This window comes from Ascaphus truei, chromosome 13 (assembly GCF_040206685.1).
Source record: "Ascaphus truei isolate aAscTru1 chromosome 13, aAscTru1.hap1, whole genome shotgun sequence".
NCBI lineage: Eukaryota > Metazoa > Chordata > Amphibia > Anura > Ascaphidae > Ascaphus > Ascaphus truei.
In genome coordinates, this window is record NC_134495.1 from 6,341,950 (window position 1) to 6,365,329 (window position 23,380).

A 23,380-nucleotide genomic window follows, 5' to 3' on the forward strand; every position below is an offset into this window, starting at 1 on the left:
TGCAGTACCAAAGGGGTGGGGAAAACCCCATACCAACTACTGGCAACCTGATTGTACCAGGGTTTACTGCCAGCCCAAGGGCAGAATAGTAGCCATCAGGTGACCTGGCTACACTCTCCCTCTTGTGGATTCCCAACAACCCCGCTTGGGTCCTAAATTTTCGGGTATCATCTTCGAATGAACCTGAACATAACAAGAACATTTCACATGAATATCACATTAGTATGCATGATATACAGTTCTCTGTGAAAACAGCACATGTCAAGGTATAGGAATATACACATAAAAAAATGGCTGTCATACTAACATAGGTTCCTCCAACATGGAGAACCTTCTCATCAATGGTAGTGCTCATAGTCAAGTTTTCTCACTAGTGTTCCTGATGCGTCAGTTACTGTAATAGAATACACTCGTTTTGGGTTTCTTTCTGAAAGGTACTCCACCGTATCCATGTACACTGATCGGCCTACCTTCCAGACCCGCACTAAAAACGCTATTCTTTCATGCATATTATGAAAAGTGCTCCTACTGGGCTCGAGTACGTAAGCCTTTACAGCTTCTATTAACCACTGTTCCCGGTTGGCGTCAATGTCCTGCATTGGTGGTTCGGGGACATATGGATACTCGAACTCATGAGAGTTCCGGTACTTTTGTACTAGATACCTTCCAGCTCGGCTAATCTTAGTGAGCCGGCAACCCTCAGCCTGACCTGGCTGAACCCAGTACAATGGTTCTTGAACGGGGGCATATAATTATCAGAGACATTACCCGAAGGTTGTACAATACCCGCCCCAATGTCTGCTTCTCTTCTCCTCATTTCTCGGGAAGCCCGTCAGGATTAAACACTCCTTTAGCCAACCAATCATCCACTATGGTCTCGGTTTCGAGTAAGAACCTTGTGCGGTCCATGAAGGGTACATATCCCCAAATCCTAGGGTGCCACCATGGTAAAGACTCAGCTGGCCCTGCTCCAACATACCATGTGTGTGAGGTAGTGTTTGTGGATTGGGAAACATCAGACATGGCATAATGACTAACACCACTATTTACATTGCACACATCTTCTACACATTTATCATCGATCAGCATCTCATTCCCGTAAGGCCAGTCCTTTCAGTCTAAATGGGACAAGAGTCTTAGAGGCCCAACGGCTCCTCTTTTTCGAGTATCGTTCTCTTGCGGCTCAATCGGCTTCCCCAGACGGTAACCCACCCTGAGACACTTGGGTAGCAGGGTTTCCCTGGTTAGAAGTCCCAGCAAAAGAAGGGCGGCAAGACAACTGAAGACCAGCTGAAATGGTCGTGGGTAAAGGGGCCTTGAACGTATCAGAGTTCCGAACAGTTACATCCCCAGGACCAGACACCGGGGTTATGCTATCGGCTGGGCAGCATATCGATTTTGGTCGAGGTGTCTAACCTTGCAAATAGTCTCGGTACTGAGCCAGGAAAGCAGGAGTGGGAACATCCGGATACACCGGAAATCCATTGTCCTTGTTGGCCATCTCGGTTGCTTTCTGTTGAACCCTGCGCTCATATATGGAGTGGATAAAAGCAGTTCTCAGTACACAAGGGGAAGCGGTACTCACCGGAGCGGGAATCGGTACTCACCGGAGCGGGAATCGGTACTCACCGGAGCGGGAATCGATACTCACCGGAGCGGGAATCGGACCCATCAAATAATAGAGATAAATATGAAAATATATAAATTCTGAAATAAATAATGTCAATCCAAGGTAAATACTTAAATGGATAGAAAATACATTTAAATTAGGTATTAGAAAAAATAATTAAAATAAAGAAAAATATATACATGATGTCGAATAGATAAAAATAATAAATGATAAGAAAAATCATATTAATGGTGATGATGGATATAATGATGTACAATAAAGGGTGCATCCAAGCTATATAATGTACCAAACATATCAACTTAATAAGAAATAGATGTAAAATAAATAACAAATTATATATATATATATATATATATATATATATATATATATATATAATCAAAAAATAAATAGATGATACCGTTCTGTGGCTAACGAAATGCTTTAATTTGTGCGAGCTTTCGAGATACACTGTATCTCGAAAGTGTATCTCGAAAGCTCACACAAATAAAAGCATTTCGTTAGCCACAGAACGGTATTATCTATTTATTTTTTGATTATTGAAGCTCGGCTAACATGGTACAGATACGTGTGTGTGTGTGTGTGTGTGTGTGTGTGTGTGTGTGTGTGTGTGTGTGTGTATATATATATATATATCCTATAGCTTTTAATATCATTAATTTTCCCTTGCCTACACTTTTGCTGTTGTAAACACCAGGATTGGACTAAACCTGAATCCTGACCCTTAGCACATCTTTTGTTACCAGACAACAACAATTACACAAATTCAGGATGTGGGAGGGGGGGGGGGAAGAGCCACCCCTAAAGTAAACTGGAATGAAGAGGCTGTCTCAGGGATAGAGCAGCAGGGAGGCACCAAAAGGGAAGGGGAGGGGGAGCTACTTTTTCCCTGGGAGTGATGTGCCCGTTGTTCTGATAGCAGCGGCGGAGGGAGACAGGAAGTAAACACGCAGGGGGAGGTATTCATGCGCCTGACACAATGTTGCAGTGTGAAGTTGAGAGGAGATCAGATCTTTGCGGGGAGGCGATAAGAGCATCAGCAGCAAACCGCACGGCCCCCTGGGGTGGGTATGTATACTCATTACTAGCCTGTCACCTGCTGCTGCTGCTGCTGCAGCTTAATATCCTATGTGGGCTTCATTAGAGAGGGGGTGGGGGTTAGGGACCCATGTCTGGCACAGGGTGTAACAGAGTGGCAGGAGTTGGGTTACCATGAGTATGAATGGTGTGGTTACTATGGGGGGAAGGGGAGGTTTATCCCAGAATGAGCCCTGTAAGGGGCAGAATAATGAGCATATAACGAGGTGAGAGTGAGGGGTCTGGTGAAGTCCATGAGAATTTGTTGTGTAACTGTTAAGTGCTTGATACACTTACAGAGCTGGGGGTGATGGGTGAGGGGTCACTCCAAATTCTTAACACCAAAGAGGTCAGTTGATAAGGAAAGTTGTTATCTGAGCTACAAGATCACACTTCAGTGGTTCATGTTTCAAAAACACCAGGTAACCAGAAAAGACACCCAATTATTTAAATCCAGATTAAGCGCCTGTGGGATTATTTGGCAAACTCTGCTTTACTTCCTACAAACAGACCACATTAGTAATACAGAGTGACATCAATTACATCAACGGAATGACACAAACGTACAGGCGGTAATGAGATTTCTGGTCCTGAGAGCTTACACTCTACAGGGCATAGGGGGCAATGCTGAAACAAAGGGTAAGGAGGCTGCTTATTGTGGGATGGAGTGTACATCAGGATGGAGTATGGTCCAGTCGCACAGCTGGTCCCTCTACGGTTTAGGGCTAGGATGGATGTTAGGGGTGTTAGTGTGGATTTGGGTCCAGCCGCACAGCTCGTCCAAATAGAGTTGGGAATGAGAGGGGGGATGTCAGGGGTACACAAGATGGACTCGGTCAATTGTATAACTATTTTTAAAAATGTAAAACGATATTGTAAAATGCCTGTTGCGTGGTGTGTGATAAACACACTGGGAAGATGAATCTGATCCTCACAGAGAGAGAGAGAGAGTACCTGGCACTGCTTTCTCTGCCATGTGGACAATTGACTGGGTGTGTGGTTTAGTTAGACTGGTCCGTGATCTATTGACTGAGTCAAACAGCCTTGTATACACTTTGGGAATAAAGACCCGCAGCGGTCGTTATTCTCTCTTGAGAACTGACTTTACTTCTTTCATTGTAGTCACATACGTCGCTCCGTAGTATCCTGGCGGTGAAGGGTACCCAAGGTTTTGCACGGTCTACCGAATCCCCTATATGCCCAGGACAGACGTGAAAACGAGGTAACTCTCAAAGTATTACTTCCTGGTAAAATATTTTATAAATAAATAAAATAAATAAATAACTCAGTCCAGATCACTTCACCTTTGACATCCCCGCTGCATTCGCACCTCATTCAGGGCCAAGTTCTGCGTTCTCCGACGCGTCCGTTTGGGCAACATTAGGCAGAAAATTCCTTGTGACATCAACGCCGATTTTCTGTCCGAAGCGGCTGGACCGGACCCATTGAAGTATATAGAATTTACGCCGTAAGCTTGATCACTTTAACCACGTGAGTGCCAGAGGATGCCCGCAGCGCATTGCTTGTATGGAACTTTTACACGTTTTGAAAATAATTTAAAAATACTTACGTCTGCTTAAAAACCAAGAAGGTGCGAGTCCGGTTTATTTAGGCTAATAAACATGCCATTGTCTTTTGAGTTCTTGTTCTAGTAGGGGCTTCCCTTTGGCATACGCTGTAGCTGTGACCTTTGACCTAAGTTAGGTGGACGCCTGGGATTCGGTGGTTGGTGATCTCGAGAAAAATGGCACGTTTCTGTTTGTTTTTTATTTTCCATATTTTGTAACCTAATCATTCCGAAAGGGTTATATTATACTGTGTGTGTGTGTGTGTGTGTGTGTATGTATCTCACATGCATAGAATTTCTACAGCTGTAGGATAAATGGCCATTGGTTACGTAAATTACAATATATATTTAAATGGTTAAGCAATTCTGGCAGTAATGGTGGGCAACTCCAGTCTTCAAGGTCCTCCAACAGGTCAGGTTTTCAGGATATCCCTGCTTCAGGACAGGTGGCTCAGTCAAAGACTGCACCACCTGTGCTGAAGCAGGGATATCCTGAAAACCTGTCCTGTTGGGGGCCCTTGAAGACTGGAGTTTCCCACCCCTGGGTTAGCAGAAGCTGTGGGTGAGTCTCGTTGCAATGTACTAATAATAAGGCCCTAACTCCTTTTTTGTCGCCATGTGTTATTTTTATCTTTTGTTAATCTTGGCATATTAGACTATTAGCAGGATTTTATGTAGGAGGGGAAAGCCGGGTTGTTTCCTCCTTCCTGCTAGGAAAGGAAGCGCTCTTATTGTCGCAGTTACTGCTTTGTAGGAAGAGGGGAAAAAACAATGCAAGGCATTGATGTATTTCCAGCATTTCTTTAACTATACATTTGTATTGTCCTATCTCACTCGCTACATCTCCACTGACCCGTACATTCTGTGTACAGCACTGAGCTCACTGCAGTGGCATATAAATATCAAAGGATTCCTATTAATCAGGTCACTGCCGGAGTAGTTATATATATATATATAATTTTTTTTTTTTTTTTTTTTTTTTAATAAGATATTTTTTTGGGGGGGGAATACACAAAAAAGGAGGGGGTATGGGGACATTTAAAGACAATAATACCTATCATAATAAAGATACAGAAAGACAAAAAAAAAAAATCGTAGGGGTCAGGTACATTTCAGGTGCAATTTCAAGCAAACATACTTAATTGAAAGGTTGGTACTTTGCGTTGTCACGGTTACACTCCTCTTCAACCCACGTCAGCCACGGTTTGGAATATTTTTCTTCTGCACGTGGTCTGGTGAGATGTTTTTATTTTAAGCTCTGGCTTTATCTTTATTTGGGGATATTCTCCGGCGAGGGCTTTGCAGATACTTATAGTGTAAGTAATTGTATAGGAGAGCCACGGGGAAGCCACGGGGATCGCTTCTCGACATCCAAGGTCCCCCGACCGCCTCAATCGTAGCCACCTTATCATTAAGGCTACGCTTATAGAGCAGGCGACGCGACCACGTGACGTCAGCCAGCGCCATTGTAAATAGCGATTCCTGCACGGTGGTGCAGGAGACGAGAAGGCGACCGGGGGGGTGGCGGAGGCATGGCCGGTTCACCCTCATTGGCTGAACCGCTCACGTGCCACTGGCGTCACGCGCCGATCGCCAGTACTATAAGCGCAGCCTAAGGATGGCTGTCAGTTTCTCCATCAGGTGGGTACGCCACGGCCTTTTTTTGACCTCTGATATAGTCCGGCCCACGTGTCTTTTAGTTGTTCACATAGCGTGTCATTTGTAATAGTTTCTCCAGGCAGATGTCAGGATATTGCCAGGTAAAGCACAAGGTTAAACGTGACTTTGTTAAAGCCATAGGGCCGTTTTCGGAGGATGTTCCCCATTGAAGACAGTGGGGTATTTTGGCTTAAAACAGCTGACTTGGCCAATTGGGCTAAATATAGAATAAGCCCCTTGGGGATTTATGTACCAAGGCAAAAAAAAAAGCTGCAACATATGTATCAAAATAAAGAATCCCATTCATTTAAAGCAGCAAAACAGGTGAAAGCTTGTTTGTTTTTTTTATATATAAATTAGTTCTGTAGTATTAGATAATAGTGACTTTTTTTTAAAAATCTTTATTTAGTTTTATTCAACTCTTAATGCCATTTTTAATAAGTTTTACTATACTGAGCATCCATTGATTTCTATAGCACTTTATAGCACACCTCCCCAGCAGTGCAAGATCTTGGCAACACTTTCCTGTTTGGAATAATTTGTTGCCAATGTTCCCAGCAGTTTGAGCTGCAAACTGTATCAATAGATAATGTTACTTTAGTAATATCAGGATGCATTGTAGCTGCTGAGTTACTCTGACGGAACGATTGATGGAAACTGAATGGCGGCCATTATGTTGGGCACAAGATCAGGATTTTGACAGATTTATTACAGGAGCACGCAACGATCGCCAGCTTAGGTAAGAATGTAGAATTATACATAGTCACGTGCTCTACATGTACGAATATCCAGAACAAAGGGAAAATAGTATTGCTGCTTTCATTTGGACTTTTTTCTTTTCTTTTATACATAAAGTGTAGACATTTGCCCCAGAATGGCTCCTTATCTGCCTGGATACATGTACCCCAGAATCGTTCTTTCCATTTTTGCTGGCGCCGGCCCACGGTAGCGTTCCTTCTTAGTTACCGTTCTGCCTCTTGGTGATGCGCTATACTGCGTATACTGGGAAGATCATGCACCCGGTAACCGTACCCCGCGTCCGTGTCAGCGACTGTCCGCAGCTGATGCATGGAAATCTCATCATCTTTATAGCAGGGGTGGGCAACGCCAGCTCTCAAGGGCCAGCAACAGGTCAGCTTGTAAGGATACCCCTGCTTCAGCACAGGTGCTGCAGTCTTTGACTGAGCCATGGATTGAGCCACCTGTGCTGAAGCAGGGATATCTTTACAAGCTGTCCTGGACTGGAGTTGCTCACCCCTGCTCTAAGGCAAACAGACCGTGATATAGAAGTGGATGTATCCCATTCTAATATGTCACTTACATCCTGCTGAACTCTTGCTGACAGTAGCACATTGGGGTATAATGTTGTATTACAGCGGCCTACGGTCCAATGCCTTTTGTTAGTGTCATTTTTCAGCCTTTTTATTCTTTTAGATAATTTTTTTTTTTGTTTCAAACATTTTTATTATTTTCTGACAGGGGTACATTCACATCACATGGTTGTTTATAGACAGTAAACTTAATTAACATATACATTTAAAAGTGAACAACCCGAAGCATCTCAAGGTTGATTGATCGAGAAGAGGCGATCTGCCCCTAGTATTTTTGTAACCTCCTATGCATTTAGATTCTACTATGTAGATCCCTTTTTATTCTTTTGATCCTCAAATGCAATATAATGTAGCCATCTCGTACAGAAATACTGTATAGTAACTGCAAACATCAATACACAATGAGATCACGTCACAGCACTGTGTAATCAAAAATGAATTTAATGTAGAAACATTATCTTTCTAATTTCTTGTGTATTTTGCACAGTGCAATTGCAGTTTTTGCTATAGCCACCAATAAATTAGATTTGTTTTTTAAAAAATTTTTTAAAACAAGTATAATGTCTACTATGGGATTAATCTGTGGTCATAATTCTGTAATATAAAATGCATATGAATCTTAGGCCGCGTTTATAGTGCTGGTGACGCGACCGATGCCGTCGCCACTTAGGTTTGGAGCGACATCGCTGGCGACAAGGCCAGTGACGTCACGAAGGGGAGACGGGCAGAGTGCAGTAGGCGCTCTGTGATTGGTGTAGAGACAGTCACATGTGGCGACTATCTCTCCCAAAATCAAATTTCAATGGCTTAAAAAAAATTGTCGCGCTTACTATAAGCGCCTGCGACGGATCTAATGTATTTGTTTTGGCGCGACGTTGCGTCGCCGGGCACTATAAGCGCAGCCTTAATGCGAAAACAGGATTAATTAAAATTCCAACAGGAGAAAAGCGAAAACCTCCTGTGCTCTGTATGAATGCTACGCAGAGCCGCTCCGCTCCTGTGCTCTTTATGAATGCTACGCAGAGCCGCTCCGCTCCTGTGCTGTATGAGTGCTACGCAGAGCCGCTACGCTCCTGTGCTCTGTATGAATGCTACGCAGAGCCGCTCCTGTGCTCTGTATGAATGCTACGCAGAGCCGCTCCTGTGCTCTGTATGAACGCTACGCAGAGCCGCTCCGCTCCTGTGCTCTGTATGAATGCTACGCAGAGCCGCTACGCTCCTGTGCTCTGTATGAATGCTACGCAGAGCCGCTCCTGTGCTCTTTATAAATGCTACGCAGAGCCGCTCCGCTCCTGTGCTGTATGAATGCTACGCAGAGCCGCTCCGCTCCTGTGCTCTGTATGAATGCTACGCAGAGCCGCTCCTGTGCTCTGTATGAATGCTATGCAGAGCCGCTCCTGTGCTCTGTATGAATGCTACGCAGAGCCGCCCCTGTGCTCTGTATGAATGCTACGCAGAGCCGCTCCGCTCCTGTGCTCTGTATGAACGCTACGCAGAGCCGCTCCTGTGCTGTATGAGTGCTACGCAGAGCCGCTCCTGTGCTCTGTATGAATGCTACGCAGAGCCGCTCCTGTGCTCTGTATGAATGCTACGCAGAGCCGCTCCTGTGCTCTGTATGAATGCTACGCAGAGCCGCTCCTGTGCTCTGTATGAATGCTACGCAGAGCCGCTCCTGTGCTCTGTATGAATGCTACGCAGAGCCGCTCCTGTGCTCTGTATGAATGCTACGCAGAGCCGCTCCTGTGCTCTGTATGAATGCTACGCAGAGCCGCTCCTGTGCTCTGTATGAAGGCTACGCAGAGCCGCTCCTGTGCTCTGTATGAAGGCTACGCAGAGCCGCTCCGCTCCTGTGCTGCGCCGGGTTCTTGCTTTTCTCCTGTTGACTTTCTCCTTGCGGACCTGCACCCCGGATGTTGCTCGACCAATCAGCGGATGGCGACACATCATTTTCCGTGTGTAGTGTCGCAGTTGTAGAGGAATGTATACGCGCTAATCACATGGTACTGGCTGCTTTCTACTCGCAGCAGAGTTTGATCCTGGTCTTTTGTATAACCGGTCCCGCGAGGAGCGCCGATTCATGGACTCTCTGTATAACCGGTCCCGCGAGGAGCGCCGATTCATGGACTCTCTGTATAACCGGTCCCGCGAGGAGCGCCGATTCATGGACTCTCTGTATAACCGGTCCCGCGAGCAGCACCGATTCATGGACTCTCTGTATAACCGGTCCCGCGAGGAGCGCCGATTCATGGACTCTCTGTATAACCGGTCCCGCGAGGAGCGCCGATTCATGGACTCTCTGTATAACCGGTCCCGCGAGCAGCACCGATTCATGGACTCTCTGTATAACCGGTCCCGCGAGGAACGCCGATTCATAGACTCTCTGTATAACCAGTCCCGCCGATTCATGGACTCTCTGTATAACCGGTCCCGCGAGGAGCGCCGATTCATGGACGCTCTGTATAACCAGTCCCGCGAGGAGCGCCGATTCATGGAATCTCTGTATAACCGGTCCCGCGAGGAGCGCCGATTCATGGACTCTCTGTATAACCGGTCCCGCGAGGAGCGCCGATTCATGGACTCTCTGTATAACGGGTCCCGCGAGGAGCGCCGATTCATGGACTCTCTGTATAACGGGTCCCGCGAGGAGCGCCGATTCATGGACTCTCTGTATAACCGGTCCCGCGAGGAGCGCCGATTCATGGACTCTCTGTATAACCGGTCCCGCGAGGAGCGCCGATTCATGGACTCTCTGTATAACCGGTCCCGCGAGGAGCGCCGATTCATGGTCTCTCTGTATAACCGGTCCCGCGAGGAGTGCCGATTCATGGACTCTCTGTATAACCGGTCCCGGGAGGAGCGCCGATTCATGGACTCTCTGTATAACCGGTCCCGCGAGGAGCGCCGATTCATGGACTCTCTGTATAAACGGTCCCGCGAGGAACGCCGATTCATGGACTCTCTGTATAACCGGTCCCGCGAGGAGCGCCGATTCATGGACTCTCTGTATAACCAGTCCCGCCGATTCATGGACTCTCTGTATAACCAGTCCCGCGAGGAGCACTGATTCATGGACGCTCTGTATAACCAGTCCCGCCGATTCATGGACGCTCTGTAAGGGGCATATTCATATTCAATGTATTTGTTACAATTGCTGGAAAGAGAAGGAACACGTGTTAGTTTATATCTTTTTTTTCTTTCACTTCATTGTGATTCTTTACCCTTTTGAGCCCCAGTTCTCCCTATCACATGCAACCCTATCACTAATTACAATTCCAGGACTAAATGCCCCAGTTTTAACCAAATCACCTTTTAAAATGGACATTTATTTCTTTATATTAACGGTTTTTCCAAGCATTTTGTTGTTTTACACCGATGATGTTTTATTTGTTATGATGTGGGGAGTTCAGTTGGTATTTTTATGGGGGGGGGGGGGGTTGGGGAGTGGGTAGTTTCTAATTAAAACAATGGTTTTGTTGCTGGTAACTACTTTATTGCCGGAGATACTATGTGTACACTGTATTTCCTTATTACCGCTGCTTGGTCATTGTAGTATGTTTGCTAATTTGACCACAGGAGCCAGGCTCTGTTGAAACTTCCTAAGTAAGAAGTTCAGCTCGTTCCATCTCTTGAGTAAGATACGGGGTAACAGGGAGAACAGGGCCTTTTTGTTTTCTGTCATTGGGTTATGCTAGCTACGAGCTGCTGAAGCGGGTCGCTTATCAAGTTCACTTAATTGACTTGGTGAAAGGTGGGATAACATATAAAGGAGTGGTTGCTGTTTATATTAAGATATATATATTTTCTTGCTTTTTCCAACGCCGTTTTAGATTTTAAAAATCTGATGTTTCATTCACTACAATATTATGTGTCCGGGAGGTTAAAATGCAGCTCTCCACAGAGCCCGGTGCAGTCTAAATGGTTTTGCACACAGAAAAAAAACTTTCAAAAGAGCAGGATATTCTGAGTGGGCAAAATACTCCCATTATATGAGAGAAACTCACCTAGGCATTAACATTAAGATCAATTCAGATGCACACCAAAAATAATCTGTTTTTGCAATTCTTTTTAAATACCGTTTATTAACTTTTTCAGATTTGATCCAAATTTGAGCATTTGTGGCTAAAAGGAGGATGGAAGTGTGTACAGAATTAATGAAATGTGTATTCGCGTTACTCTTCCTGCCTGCTGTACCCCGTCCCTTCTACTCCAAAAATACACAATGTGCGTGTCGATATGTTGTTGCATTTTGCACAGGATCGTTTCACCTTCCTGCTAACTATTGTGCCCCAAGGATACAACATTTTTATATTAACAATCCTTTTTGAATATAACCAGTGGCTACACCTGCAACAACTTCTTTTGTGTTATTATTCTTCTTGGCTATCGCTGTGAGGAATGATCAAGCCAATAAAAATGTGCTTACCAAACAAAGATCGCTTTGTGTGTTGGCAACACACAAGCCACAGATATTTACAGTAACTTTCCTTCATACTGCTTTTGTTGTACGTATCACAAGGTTATCGTGTTTTTAGTTGGATCACAAATGCTTTCATCGCTGCCCGAGCGTTTGCCAGCAGCTTGCTGAAGCTGCAGATTAGAGCTATAACCATTACATGGCAGCTCTTCTCCGGAAAGATATACAATGTATCTGATCTCAGACGCGCTATTAGAGAGGGTTGGGGTTCCTTACAATGCATCTGATCTCAGACGCGCTATTACAGAGGGTCGGGGTTCCTTACAATGCATCTGATCTCAGACGTGCTATTAGAGAGGGTTGGGGTTCCTTACAATGCATCTGATCTCGGACGCGCTATTAGAGAGGGTTGGGGCTCCTTACAATGCATCTGATCTCAGATGCGCTATTAGAGAGGGTTGGGGTTCCTTACAATGCATCAGATCACAGACGCGCTATTAGAGAGGGTTGGGGTTCCTTACAATGCATCTGATCTCAGACGCGCTATTAGAGAGGGTCGGGGTTCCTTACAATGCATCTGATCTCAGACACGCTATTAGAGAGGGTTGGGGTTCCTTACAATGCATCTGATCTCTGACACGCTATTAGAGAGGGTTGGGGTTCCTTACAATGCATCTGATCTCAGACACACTATTAGAGAGGGTTGGGGTTCCTTACAATGCATCTGATCTCAGACGCGCTATTAGAGAGGGTCGGGGTTCCTTACAATGCATCTGATCTCAGACACGCTATTAGAGAGGGTTGGGGTTCGTTACAATGCATCTGATCTCAGACACGCTATTAGAGAGGGTTGGGGTTCCTTACAATGCATCTGATCTCAGACGCGCTATTAGAGAGGGTTGGGGTTCCTTACAATGCAGCTGATCTCAGACGCGCTATTAGAAAGGGTTGGGGATTCTTCAGAATTTCACAATATAATTATAGGGTTCCTTAGCCAAAAAAAGGTTGGAAATCCCTGCCTTGGGGACCCGCATGGTGTAGCCACCAAGTCCTGGAGTCTGACACTGTGACCTAGTCACGTTTTCTGTGGTGCGCTGAATACGATCTCGCCACCTGATTACCGGATAAGGAGACCGTCTCTTCCATTCTGTGATTCCTCCCGAGCAGATCACGCGATCACAAAGTGCCAGAATGGGAACCGGCAGGCCCCCTGAGCTGAAAGCTTTCTTTCGGTTCCGGTGATCCCATTGTTGCCGGTAAAAGTAGAACGTTCCATTACCCTGTTGGGAAAACAAAATGAATCTCCCGCAAAAGGAAGCCGCAATGTCACCTGTTGCAGTTTCCCTTTGGCCACAACGTCACGCGGGGATTTAAATACCAGGACGTCCCGGTGCTTCTTTTACCGTTTAGTATCTCGGGAACTTGGGGGGGCCCTGATGCTGGGGAGACCGTTTTCTTTTTTTTCTTTTTTTTACACTAATTTAATCGGAATAAATCTCATCTTAATCCACATAAAATGTATCACAACCTACCAAAAATGTACACTTTTCCGGGTCTGTACGGCCACGAGAGGTGTGTATTACAAATGGAAATGCAATTCGATGTATGTTGAAGATCACTGCTTGATTTAACTCCCTGCAAAGATCAACGGAACATCAGTGGGGTTTTTATTCCGTGTATGATGATGGTTGACAGACCCCCCCAGATGTGCCCCAGACCCCCCCCAGATGTGCCCCAGACCCCCCCCAGATGTGCCCCAGACCCCCCCAGATGTGCCCCAGACCCCCCCAGATGTGCCCCAGACCCCCCCCAGATGTGCCCCAGACCCCCCCAGATGTGCCCCAGACCCCCCCAGATGTGCCCCAGACCCCCCCAGATGTGCCCCAGACCCCATTGTGTAAGTTCCCTGTCCAGAAACCTTTCCTTTTATAAAACTGGTATGTTCTTGCGCAGAGCGAAGGAAGGACGACGTTTGCACCGGATTGGTGAAAATCACAAGATGTGAAACTGTACACGTGTGTGGGAGAAACGTTTAATGATGTTGTTAAATGGCTGTTGTGTGTCAACAATAAATGAGGAACTGTTAGTGGAGCAATCTAAGCAAATGGCGCAATCGCCGACCTTAGAAGAGCAAAGAAGTGGCTCACAAGTGGGTGGGTTACCCCATTTCTTCTATATTCCAACAGTCTAATCCACGGTGATGAAACTGGCGGCCTCTGTTTTCTTTTACTCCTAGTATTATCCTCGTTTGTCCGGGCGCCTGAATATATATATTGGGCAATCGCCAAACCTCACATCTGCAATCCAGTCTCCGTCGTTCTCACGCTGATCTCCTGCATGGCAGCTGGACGCGGTCACAGCCTCATCGCGTCCGTTTCCATCGGATAGTGACCCCACCCTCCATCCAGTGCCCCAGCCTGTTTGGGTCCGTATCTGACGCTCTTGTTTCATTCTCTCTTCTCCGGAATTTGGCTGTGGCCAAACCATCGCTGGCGCTCTTCCGCCACCACGTCGCCGCTGATATAACTCACCGCTGGGACATTTCGCCGCAGGGCACGTTGTTCACATTTCTCTGCGAGTAAAGAGTTGAGGTATCGCATACACAGTTTGCACCTACATTGCCCAATACACGATGGCACATTATATCTGAGCACACTCGGGAGATTTAGGATCACTAGCACGGCGGGCGGCCCATCCCTGCCCCCATTTCCACCTTCTCACGGTGTTTATTTAGTCTGCACGAGTATGTACTATTTATTACTATCGGATCCTTTTATTAGCACTCGACACTGTATCACTCCTTGTGTTTGTCACATCACGTATACCCCACATCATACCTTCCCCGTTTGTGGACCTCATCCATATCCGTTACAGCATCGCTGCTCCTATCCAGCTTTATTTTATAGTTATCCTCCTTGTCGTCCATTTATTTAGTATTAATAAAAGTTCTATTGCATTAATTTGCGGAGGCCAATGGGTGCATCACATAGGGAACCTTTCTCTGTTACAAGAATTGACCATTTCATTCCTTCCTTGCCCCTCTCCCCCCCCCCCCCAGCACGGGCGGGGCAGCTGTGCGCTCTGTTAGTACTCGCACAAGGCAAGTCCTGATTGGCTGGGCTGCTCCTCTCCCAGAATGGGTTGTGGGTGGGAGGTGGAAACGTCGTCACATCCCCAGTGGATTAAAAGCGTCAGATTCAGAAGCACAGTTACTTATGGAGTATTCTTACCCGTCCTTGCTAATGTGTCTGATCTCGTCTGGGGCTTGCTGGTTTTGCTCATGTCGTGCATCGTGCAATGCAGTCTGGACCTCTCTGGCAGCAAAGGTGTTAATTATCTTCAAATAATGTCTGTACATTGTAATTAATAATCACATCGTATTTAGATTTATGGGGTCAGTCTGATTTATATCGCATTGTTGCCACTGGGTTTAAGGCAATGCTGCAAACCTTTATTTGATATGTAGTTGTATTTGCGCTTATTGTGCGCTTATTGTTTAAACGAACGAGACGCTGCGGTCACGAGATCATTTTAGTTTGCGCTGTTAAACCCTTTGCTGCCAGAAGGGTCTGCAGAGTGTTACAGGCCCCTCTGGCAAGTATAGGGTTAACACCCCTATTCCACGGAGGGGGCGCAACTCCAGCCGTCAAGGGCCACCAACAGGTCAAGTTTCAAGGATATCCCTGCTCGGTCAGCAACTGCACCACCTGTGCTGAAGCAGGGATATGGAAAATAGTTGAAGCGCTCAAATGCAGGTATATCTCAAAATGATAATCAGCCAGACCACTGTACCAGGGTACTAACAATTGATATAGTACCTATTGTGTCATATAATGGGTACTATCCTCCTGAAGACAGGTGGTGTGTGGTGCAACCCACTCACCATCAGTCTCATTGGCAGGTTCCCCTGAAAAATATACAAGTACTCACATCCTGGTAGGGCAGGCAGGCAGGCTGTGCAGCTACTCAATGCAATACAGGGAAAAGGGAGACCAAAAAGCGCACCAGCACAAACGGAGCAGGAAGAACCCAGGACAAAAAAATGATTAAAAGGGCACTTTAATGTGACAAAAGACCCATCTAATGCATTTCGAACGTCTCAGACGTTCGAAATGCATTAGATGGGTCTTTTGTCACATTAAAGTGCCCTTTTAATCATTTTTTTGTCCTGGGTTCTTCCTGCTCCGTTTGTGCTGGTGCGCTTTTTGGTCTCCCTTTTCCCTGAAGCAGGGATATCCTGAAAACCTGACCTGTTGGTGGCCCTTGACGTCTGGAGCTGGCCACCCCTGCCCTGCTCACTATTCCGATCTGACTTCAAAGTGTTCACAAATTAAACCGTTTATCTCATATCCCCTTCATGTGCTGTACAGGTTTATAAAACGTTCAATCCCAGGCTGCAGAGTGATGAGCTTCTAGCAAACCTCCAACATGTCTAAATACCTGCGGCATTTTACCTCTGTGGGAGACAACAAGGCGACAGAGCAATGGCGCGATGAAGAGGAGGAGGCGAAGCACGAGGAGATACCGGTGAAGACGCCCCATCCTTTCACCGCCTCGTACACCTTCAGGGACGCCCTGAAATGGCTCTTTGCCGCCCACAAGTTTCAGGTAGAGCGGTCTCTTTTATTCTTCGTTCACAAATGCCATGCTGGGCGCCATTATATGCTGCATATGTTGGGCAGTTGTCTGTCTGTGCGCTAGGCATTTGGAGACTGTAAGATATCATACCCACTTGTTGCACGATGGTTCCTGAGATAGAGGAGCAGGTTTTTTGCTGTTTGGATCCATTCTATTTTTAATTCTATGAGTTATTACAATTTCTCCAAGTAAGTCAGCCACTGGCTGTTGTACCTGGTAGGCTGTGTATCTGGCATGTGACATCATAATGCACATAGCCTGCTGGCAGATCTGGTCAGCCACGGGCTGTTGTACCTGGTAGGCTGTGTATCTGGCATGTGACATCATAATGCACATAGCCTGGTGGCAGATCTGGTCAGCCACTGGCTGTTGTACCTGGTATATCGACCACTGCTTAATAATTTATTTCAGCCCTTGGCAATTTGGCAATCCACAGCTGGATCTTCACATTGCTCCAACACATTTTCTGATCAAATCCAGTCTCCAGTCGAGTACCACCTTTTGTCCAACGATGGTAATTTCTTCTTGTGATATGTCTGTCCCACCGCCATTAATTTCATCACTCTGGTGACGTCGGCTTTGTTTGGTTTCTAGCCCATTCATTCGTTCTGCCGTCTCTTGGTTAATACCCAGCATGCATCTCTCCATACTTCTTTGCATTGTCTGAAGCGTCTGCATTTTCGTCGCATTTCTGCTCTAACTTTCACATCCATACGTGATCACGGGGAGAATACACGGGTCACACACGTTCCGTTTGGAGGGGCAGTGGAAGGTTCCCTTGAAATATTGTCTTGTTTCTTCCAAATGCCTCCACCCCATCTTCCTTCTCCTGTTGATTTTACTTGAAAGGTCCCAATCTATTGATACCTGCTGGCCAAGGTAGACATCGTCTTCGACTTCTAGTATATATTTCTAAGCATATTTGATGAACAGTAGTAGCATACTGAATGATGTCTTAAATTGCTATTAGATGGGATTTGGTCTCTAACATAGGTCCCTTGTTGGTTTCAGATTGCCATTGTGTGCCTGGTCATTCTTGACGCCCTGTTTGTGCTGGTGGAGATTCTCTTGGATCTGGAGCTGCTGGTGGAACATGTAGACCACGTGATACCAGAGGTAAAGTGCAAATGTTTCTTGCATTGGAACGTTGTCCTGTGTTTACAGCTTTATGTCCGAGAGGAGGGCGTTTTAGTCTTGTGAGAAGAACTATATTTAATCTTCATACGTCTTTATTTTTATACTAATCCTACGTTTTGTAGATGGAAATCATTGAATTTGTTGTGTTTGCTACAGACCGACAAAGGTGTATATGTGTATATATATGAATTGAAAGTGCATTGTGTCAATTATTCCTCTAAAATCATTAATGTATCACCATGCTCTCCCCCGCACGCTCTCTCCCCCGCACGCTCTCTCCCCCATGCTTACCCCGCCCCCCCCTTGCTGCGCGCTCCCCCGGCCCCCTCCCCGCCATGCTCTTCAGGGGCTGGCTGGAAGGCAAATTTTAAACGGGTGCAAACATAATTAACCAGCCCAAATATCAAGGCGCTCACCAGACGCGCCGTACAAACAAATGTTAACATGCACCATGCATACAATCCCAAAGTGTATAGCAATCATGTGTACACACCCCATATACACCAAATTACACCTCCCCCCCCCCCACTCTGTGTATACACACACCACATTAATCCCGTCCCTCACCCTGCAGAACAGACGCCCATAGAACATGCGTTGTATCGCCCTGTGGGGCGGTTATCTCCTTCTTTGTATGGGCGACCTGTCCCTTGGCACTAAATAATTTATTGCTTTATTTAAAATATGTACAGGAAATGTTGTTGCTAATTAATGCTAATAACTCGTATCTAATTAACGCTGTACACTTTAAATCCTAACATTATCCTGTTGGCTTTCAGGTATTTCACTATTTGAGTATTTCCGTCTTGACCTTCTTTATAGTGGAGCTTTTTGGGAAACTCTACGCCTTCCGCCTGGAATTCTTCCATCACAAGTTTGAAGTGTTTGACGCCGTTATCGTCATCATCTCGTTCATTATCGACATCGTCTATATCTCTCGCGAAGACGTGTTCAATGCGGTGGGATTGCTGATTTTGCTTCGGCTGTGGAGAGTAGCTAGAATTATAAACGGTGAATATATTTTTATTTGAGGTAGAGAAAAGATGATGATGATGATTATAATAACACTTCTGAGCACATTCGCAAACCTGCCTCTCCCCAAAGTCCATGCAGCCAGGGAGTCTGGGTAATGACATGCAAATGAGCACTCAAACTCACAGATGTTGGTTACTTGTACATATATTTATTTAATTCAATGTGGATAGGGTATTAACATGGTTAAAGGGCAGTTCTTGCATCTAGCATGCATTTTGAGGACAGAAAACTGCATTCATTTTTAGAATCCAACTCTACAATTGGTCTAAAGCAGGGGCGGCCAGGGCCACCAACAGGTCAGGTTTTCAGGCTATCCCTGGTTCCGCGCAGGTGGTGCAGTCATGACTGAGCACAGATGGTTGTCATTAATTGAGCTACCTGTGCTGAAGCAGCGATAGCCTGGTGGCCGTTCAGGACTGGAGTTGGCTACTCCGGCTCTGATGCAACTTTATAGTTCAAGTTGCATTTCTCAAAGGCAGTGACTCTTCCTCACAATACATTGCTGCATGTTTGCCTGTTTTAAACAGGTTAAACTGTGCCTACTGCAATAAAGGCCCCTCTAACAGCGACGGTATGAATAAAACACGGTTATTTCTATACATTTGTAAAATACCATTTTATTTTTTAAATAATACACCACTTCACGGCCAGCATTGTATGTTTAGTGAAGTGCTAACCCTCGATTAAATATTGCACAGGAGTAATCGTGTCGGTGAAGAGCCGAGCGGAAGACAAGATCAACAAGCTAAAAGAAAAGCAAGAGACGCTGCTTGCCAGGGTCTCCCAGCTGGAGAACCAATGTGCCGATCAGGTAACATTGCGTGTGCATGTGCATGTATAGGACATCACATGTCCTGATAAGTCTGGCTTCATGGGACATGGCCATTTACACCGGGGTTGCAGGTTTCATTATATTTCCTTTATAATGGAAGCAGGTGTTTATTTTTCTTTACCAAAGTATATATTTCCTTTTTTTTTGTTACTGTGGAATGGTGGGAACTAGTGTTGTACCGGGTCCTACATTTTCCGAAAACTGGGTAACGGTTACCCAAAATGGTTCATTTTGCCCAGCTGGCTACCCGGACGGCCCTTACCTGCAGGGTGAGGAGGACTGCTGCAGAGGGTGAGGAGGACCGAGGTGACATCTGGGAGCAGCAGCAGAGGTCCTGGTGGCGGTGGCAGCAGCAGCAGCAGAAGTCCGTGTTCAGCCGGCGGGAGCAGCAGGAATACAGCACACAGCTGATGCAGGGAACCATGTGACCGGAGCAGGAGCGTTCCTATTGGACAACAGGCTCCTCCCCGGCTGTCCAATAGACATTCTCCTGCTCTCACATGGTTCCCCCGCTCCTACTGGCATCAGCTGTGTGCTGTATTCCTGCTGCTCTCGCGGCTGAACACTGACTTCTGCTGCTGCTCCCTGACGTCACCGCGGTCTTCCTCACCTTCCGTCGCCGGCTGCTGGTAAGTGTTGAAGTATTTTCAGCTACTCTGAAATTACCTGGCGCCGGTTCCGACCCAAGCGCCGGTCCCAGCCCACTGCTGCCAGGTCCGGGCAAGTTCCGGGTAGCTGAAAAAGTGCTGGGTACCGGGTAATTTCCAGGTACTCGATACATCACTGGTGTGAACACACTGGAGGTGAGAATTTAGGATGGACAAAGGAGCCTCAGACACTTTGGGAGTGTTCCCTGAAATTGGCACAGAGATGGCATGAATTATAGCAGGGGCAGCCAAAAGCTGTCCTCAACAGCCACGGTTAGGAGAGAATGTCTCAGGTGTATGATTTGATTGGGTGGTTCTAATGACCTCTACTGAAGAGGTTATCTGAAAGTACAGGGTGTGACCGACTCCTAGTGGCGATGTTGCTGGAGGGAATACATGGCGGACAGCTGCTGCTGGACATTTCCGTGAAAGATGTCATTGATTCCGAAACTCCAGGCACGATCCAGTTCCTTATATGAAAAATGCTCTTCGTACAATATGCCAGATAGACAAACACACGGTAAGGCCTTATACAGAAACATTCAGAATAGGGAATGCTTCCAGAGCTATTATTTCTTTGTATAAAGACTTAATGCCGGGTCAGTTAGGAGAGGAAAAACACCGGAGTGAAGGGATACAGCGGGAAGGACGGGTTACAAGTTACCATCTTTGAGAACGCATGTAAGAACTTGATTTGAATACCATATGCCCGAGTGTTATTGGGAAACAATAGTTTATCTGCCAAAAACTTGACTGATGAAATGTGTCATCGTGGAAGATCTGACAAATGACGTAATAGCACCAACAGGTTAAGGCTATCCCGGCTTCATCACAGGTGGCTCAGTCGTTGAGCCACCCGTGCCGAAGTAGAAATATCCTTAGCCTGACCTGATGGCCCTTCATTGGAGTTGGTTACCCCTGAATTAGAGCAGCAGCCAGTTGGATTTAAGTTTGTTTCTCCGTTCTTTTCAAGGATTAGGAAAGTGCCTCTCTCTGAGGGACACAATTCTATTCTTTAGTAATAGGCTCAAGCTGTAAGGGGATCGTGTAGTATTACTACAAAAATACACATTTAGTGCTAAATCTCAATTACTAAAAGGTGTTAATGATAGGCTTTGAAATCTTGTCGAACATAAAGACAGTTTCAGTGCCTTATTCATACACTGGTTCAAGTGCACATATTGGCCCTCGGGGTGATGGGTTTGTCCCTGAATGGGTTAATCTGTACTGCAGTAACCCTTTCACAGTTAGGGGAGTGAAGCGTTTGTTGAAAACCTACACGTACACGTAGATTAGTTTTTGTTCTCTTTGTTTTTACAGGAGCAAGAGATTTCCCGGCTGCAGAAATTATTACAGCAACATAAAATAATCCCGGCTCTCGAAGTTACAAACGCAAGTTGAAGTTTCCAGGCAGACGGCGAAATATTTTATTGGGGACCAAAGAAGTTTGCATATGTTCTGTCTAATGCGTATACAGCATAATGTGAACAAAGTATAACAGCCCATTTATGTTAATTCAAAACGTTCTTTATTCCTTTTCTGCTACAAAATATAATGTACATGTGACTCAATAAATAAGTGATTTTGTGCACACACTTGCAGCTCTTCCTTCACAATGATGCTGAAACATTCAGGGCCAAGATTGTGCCTTTGGAGAATCACTGGTAAACAAGCAGGCAGATGAGTGATAAGTGAACGCTAACATGGCATTAGTGAGGGGGGTGAAAGCAGTTAGGTTTTTTTTTCCTGTTTGGGGTGGGGGACCTCACAGCTGTGGGGACCCCACAGTTCTTGACTCGCTGCTGAATGTAGCGTGTTTCAGGTTTCTCCAGGGGAGACAAAATGGCGCTTTTAAATCTCCCGGGTCACTCTGAACAGTAGGAACTCGCAAAGTCACCTGTTGTAGCTTCCTTGTTGTTGCAGGCTGACACGGCGGATTTAAATACGGGGAAGTACCGGTGCTACCTTCACTGGTAACTAATCTCAGAAATCACGGGGGTCCCCAGAGATGAAATAAGTGCGGCCTAGCACCAGGGATCACATCCTGGTAATGGGGAAGACGGGCGGGGAACTGCTGTTTTTAAATGTACATTATTCCTTAATCAGAACGAGGAACTGTATCTTTGAAGCCGTACGTATACACAGCATTGTGATGTCTAAGAGGCACATGCACCAAGTCACTGGGGCCGAACGCTGGAACAGGCGCGATAACTTGTACCAGCGCTCGATGCAGGCGCCCCTATGTGGCGCCCCTATGGTCCTTTTCTATCCGTGGCCCAAATCTCTGTACAAGCAAATGTAGAACGCTTTACATCTGATGAAAGGTCCATACGGAATCTGAAACGTTCCTCTCCTGTTCTCGGCGGTCACATTAAATGGAGAATTGCATTATGAACGTGTGAGTAGAGCGCTACTTTGTATCTCTGTCCCAGAGGAGACCTGCACTGTGAAGAAATGGTTTGTCTGTGTTGTGTTGGCTGCACCAGCCTGTTTCCCCACACTTTGGAATTAAATGCTTTACATTGGGTGCCCAGGTTTGGGGTAACCCTTTAACCAACTATTTGTTCTTTGTACAATCTTTCCTATGGGGTAAAAGACGGTTCCCTTTTGGGCCTGATGTCACGTTGCATCACTTGCTGCCGCTCTTCACGCACTGTGAGCATTTTGACCGCCCAATGTCTAATTATTTACAGATCCCAATGAATATTTGCAGAGCTGAAATGGATAATCAACTAACGCGTTGCATACCAGGTGTTATACAAACGGATAGAAGAAATCAAAGGGCAACTTGGCATCGATGGTTGGCGGAGCTTTGTAACCAGCTTGTGCCGGTGCGGAGACATCAACAAAGGCGACCGAGGCAGATATCGGCAGAGTTCTTCCTGAGTTGGCCTGTAAAGAGCAAAATAAATTACAAACAAGACCAGGTGACAGGGTTTTACTGCCGCGCTTCTAAACACAGCAAGGCACTGTAAAAAGGAGATTGCACCGCTGCAAGATTAGAAGCAACCGGTTGTATAAATACATTAAAACAGGACAACTCCGATAGTCAAGGGCCACCAACAGGTCAGCTTTTCAGGATATCCCTGCTTCAGCACAGTCATTGACAGCCACTGATGCTAAAGCAGGGATATCCTGATAAGCTGACCTGTTGGTGGCCCTTGAGGATCAGTTGCCCAACCCTGCATTAAAACTTTCCAGCTTACTCATTAAAACGGCGCCAGGGCCACCAACCCGAGTTATAACTGCGAGCCGATCTCCATGAATAAATATTCCTACCCCCCTCCCAGTCAGGCCACCAGGAGGTACTTGGGAAAGTATATTTAAAACCGTGGTAATAGTAATCCTCGTTTACGTGTAACGTTACAAGCACACGTTCTCCGCCTTCATACTTCAGGAATGCCAAGGATAAA

General features: G+C 46.0%; 2 protein-coding genes across 7 annotated transcripts in view; one reads left to right on the forward strand and one right to left on the reverse strand.

Moving 5' to 3' along the window:
- Nucleotides 1-2,542: 2,542 nt before the first annotated feature.
- Nucleotides 2,543-21,562, forward strand: HVCN1 (hydrogen voltage gated channel 1). 5 transcript variants are annotated; one of them, XM_075568185.1, is made up of 8 exons: nucleotides 2,545-2,698; nucleotides 3,830-3,929; nucleotides 4,047-4,198; nucleotides 16,049-16,286; nucleotides 17,328-17,432; nucleotides 18,233-18,464; nucleotides 19,187-19,299; nucleotides 21,288-21,562. In XM_075568185.1, exons 4-8 carry the CDS (start codon nucleotides 16,107-16,109, stop codon nucleotides 21,366-21,368), a joined length of 711 nt encoding a protein of 236 aa, XP_075424300.1. In that variant the 5' UTR covers nucleotides 2,545-2,698; nucleotides 3,830-3,929; nucleotides 4,047-4,198; nucleotides 16,049-16,106; the 3' UTR covers nucleotides 21,369-21,562. The 5 variants fall into 5 exon arrangements, with proteins under 5 accessions (XP_075424301.1, XP_075424300.1, XP_075424302.1 ...); XM_075568188.1 differs by having other exon boundaries at nucleotides 2,586-2,694; XM_075568187.1 differs by lacking the exon at nucleotides 4,047-4,198 and having other exon boundaries at nucleotides 16,047-16,286.
- Nucleotides 21,563-21,683: 121 nt separating this feature from the next.
- Nucleotides 21,684-23,380, reverse strand: part of TCTN1 (tectonic family member 1) — a 32,522-nt gene continuing 30,825 nt past the window's right edge. For both annotated transcript variants that reach the window (XM_075568183.1, XM_075568182.1), the window contains exon 14: nucleotides 21,684-22,859. In XM_075568183.1, coding sequence (XP_075424298.1) covers nucleotides 22,722-22,859 — 138 coding nt within the window. In that variant the 3' untranslated portion in view covers nucleotides 21,684-22,721. The remainder of the gene's footprint in view (nucleotides 22,860-23,380) is intronic.

Excerpts from the sequence above, each read along its gene's own strand:
- HVCN1 (XM_075568186.1), top strand. The coding sequence starts at position 16,107 with ATGTCTAAATACCTGCGGCATTTTACCTCTGTGGGAGACAACAAGGCG. Across the intron at positions 16,287-17,327 it reads TTGCCGCCCACAAGTTTCAG|ATTGCCATTGTGTGCCTGGT; the intron begins GTAGAGCGGTCT and ends TGTTGGTTTCAG. Across the intron at positions 19,300-21,287 it reads AGAACCAATGTGCCGATCAG|GAGCAAGAGATTTCCCGGCT; the intron begins GTAACATTGCGT and ends TTGTTTTTACAG.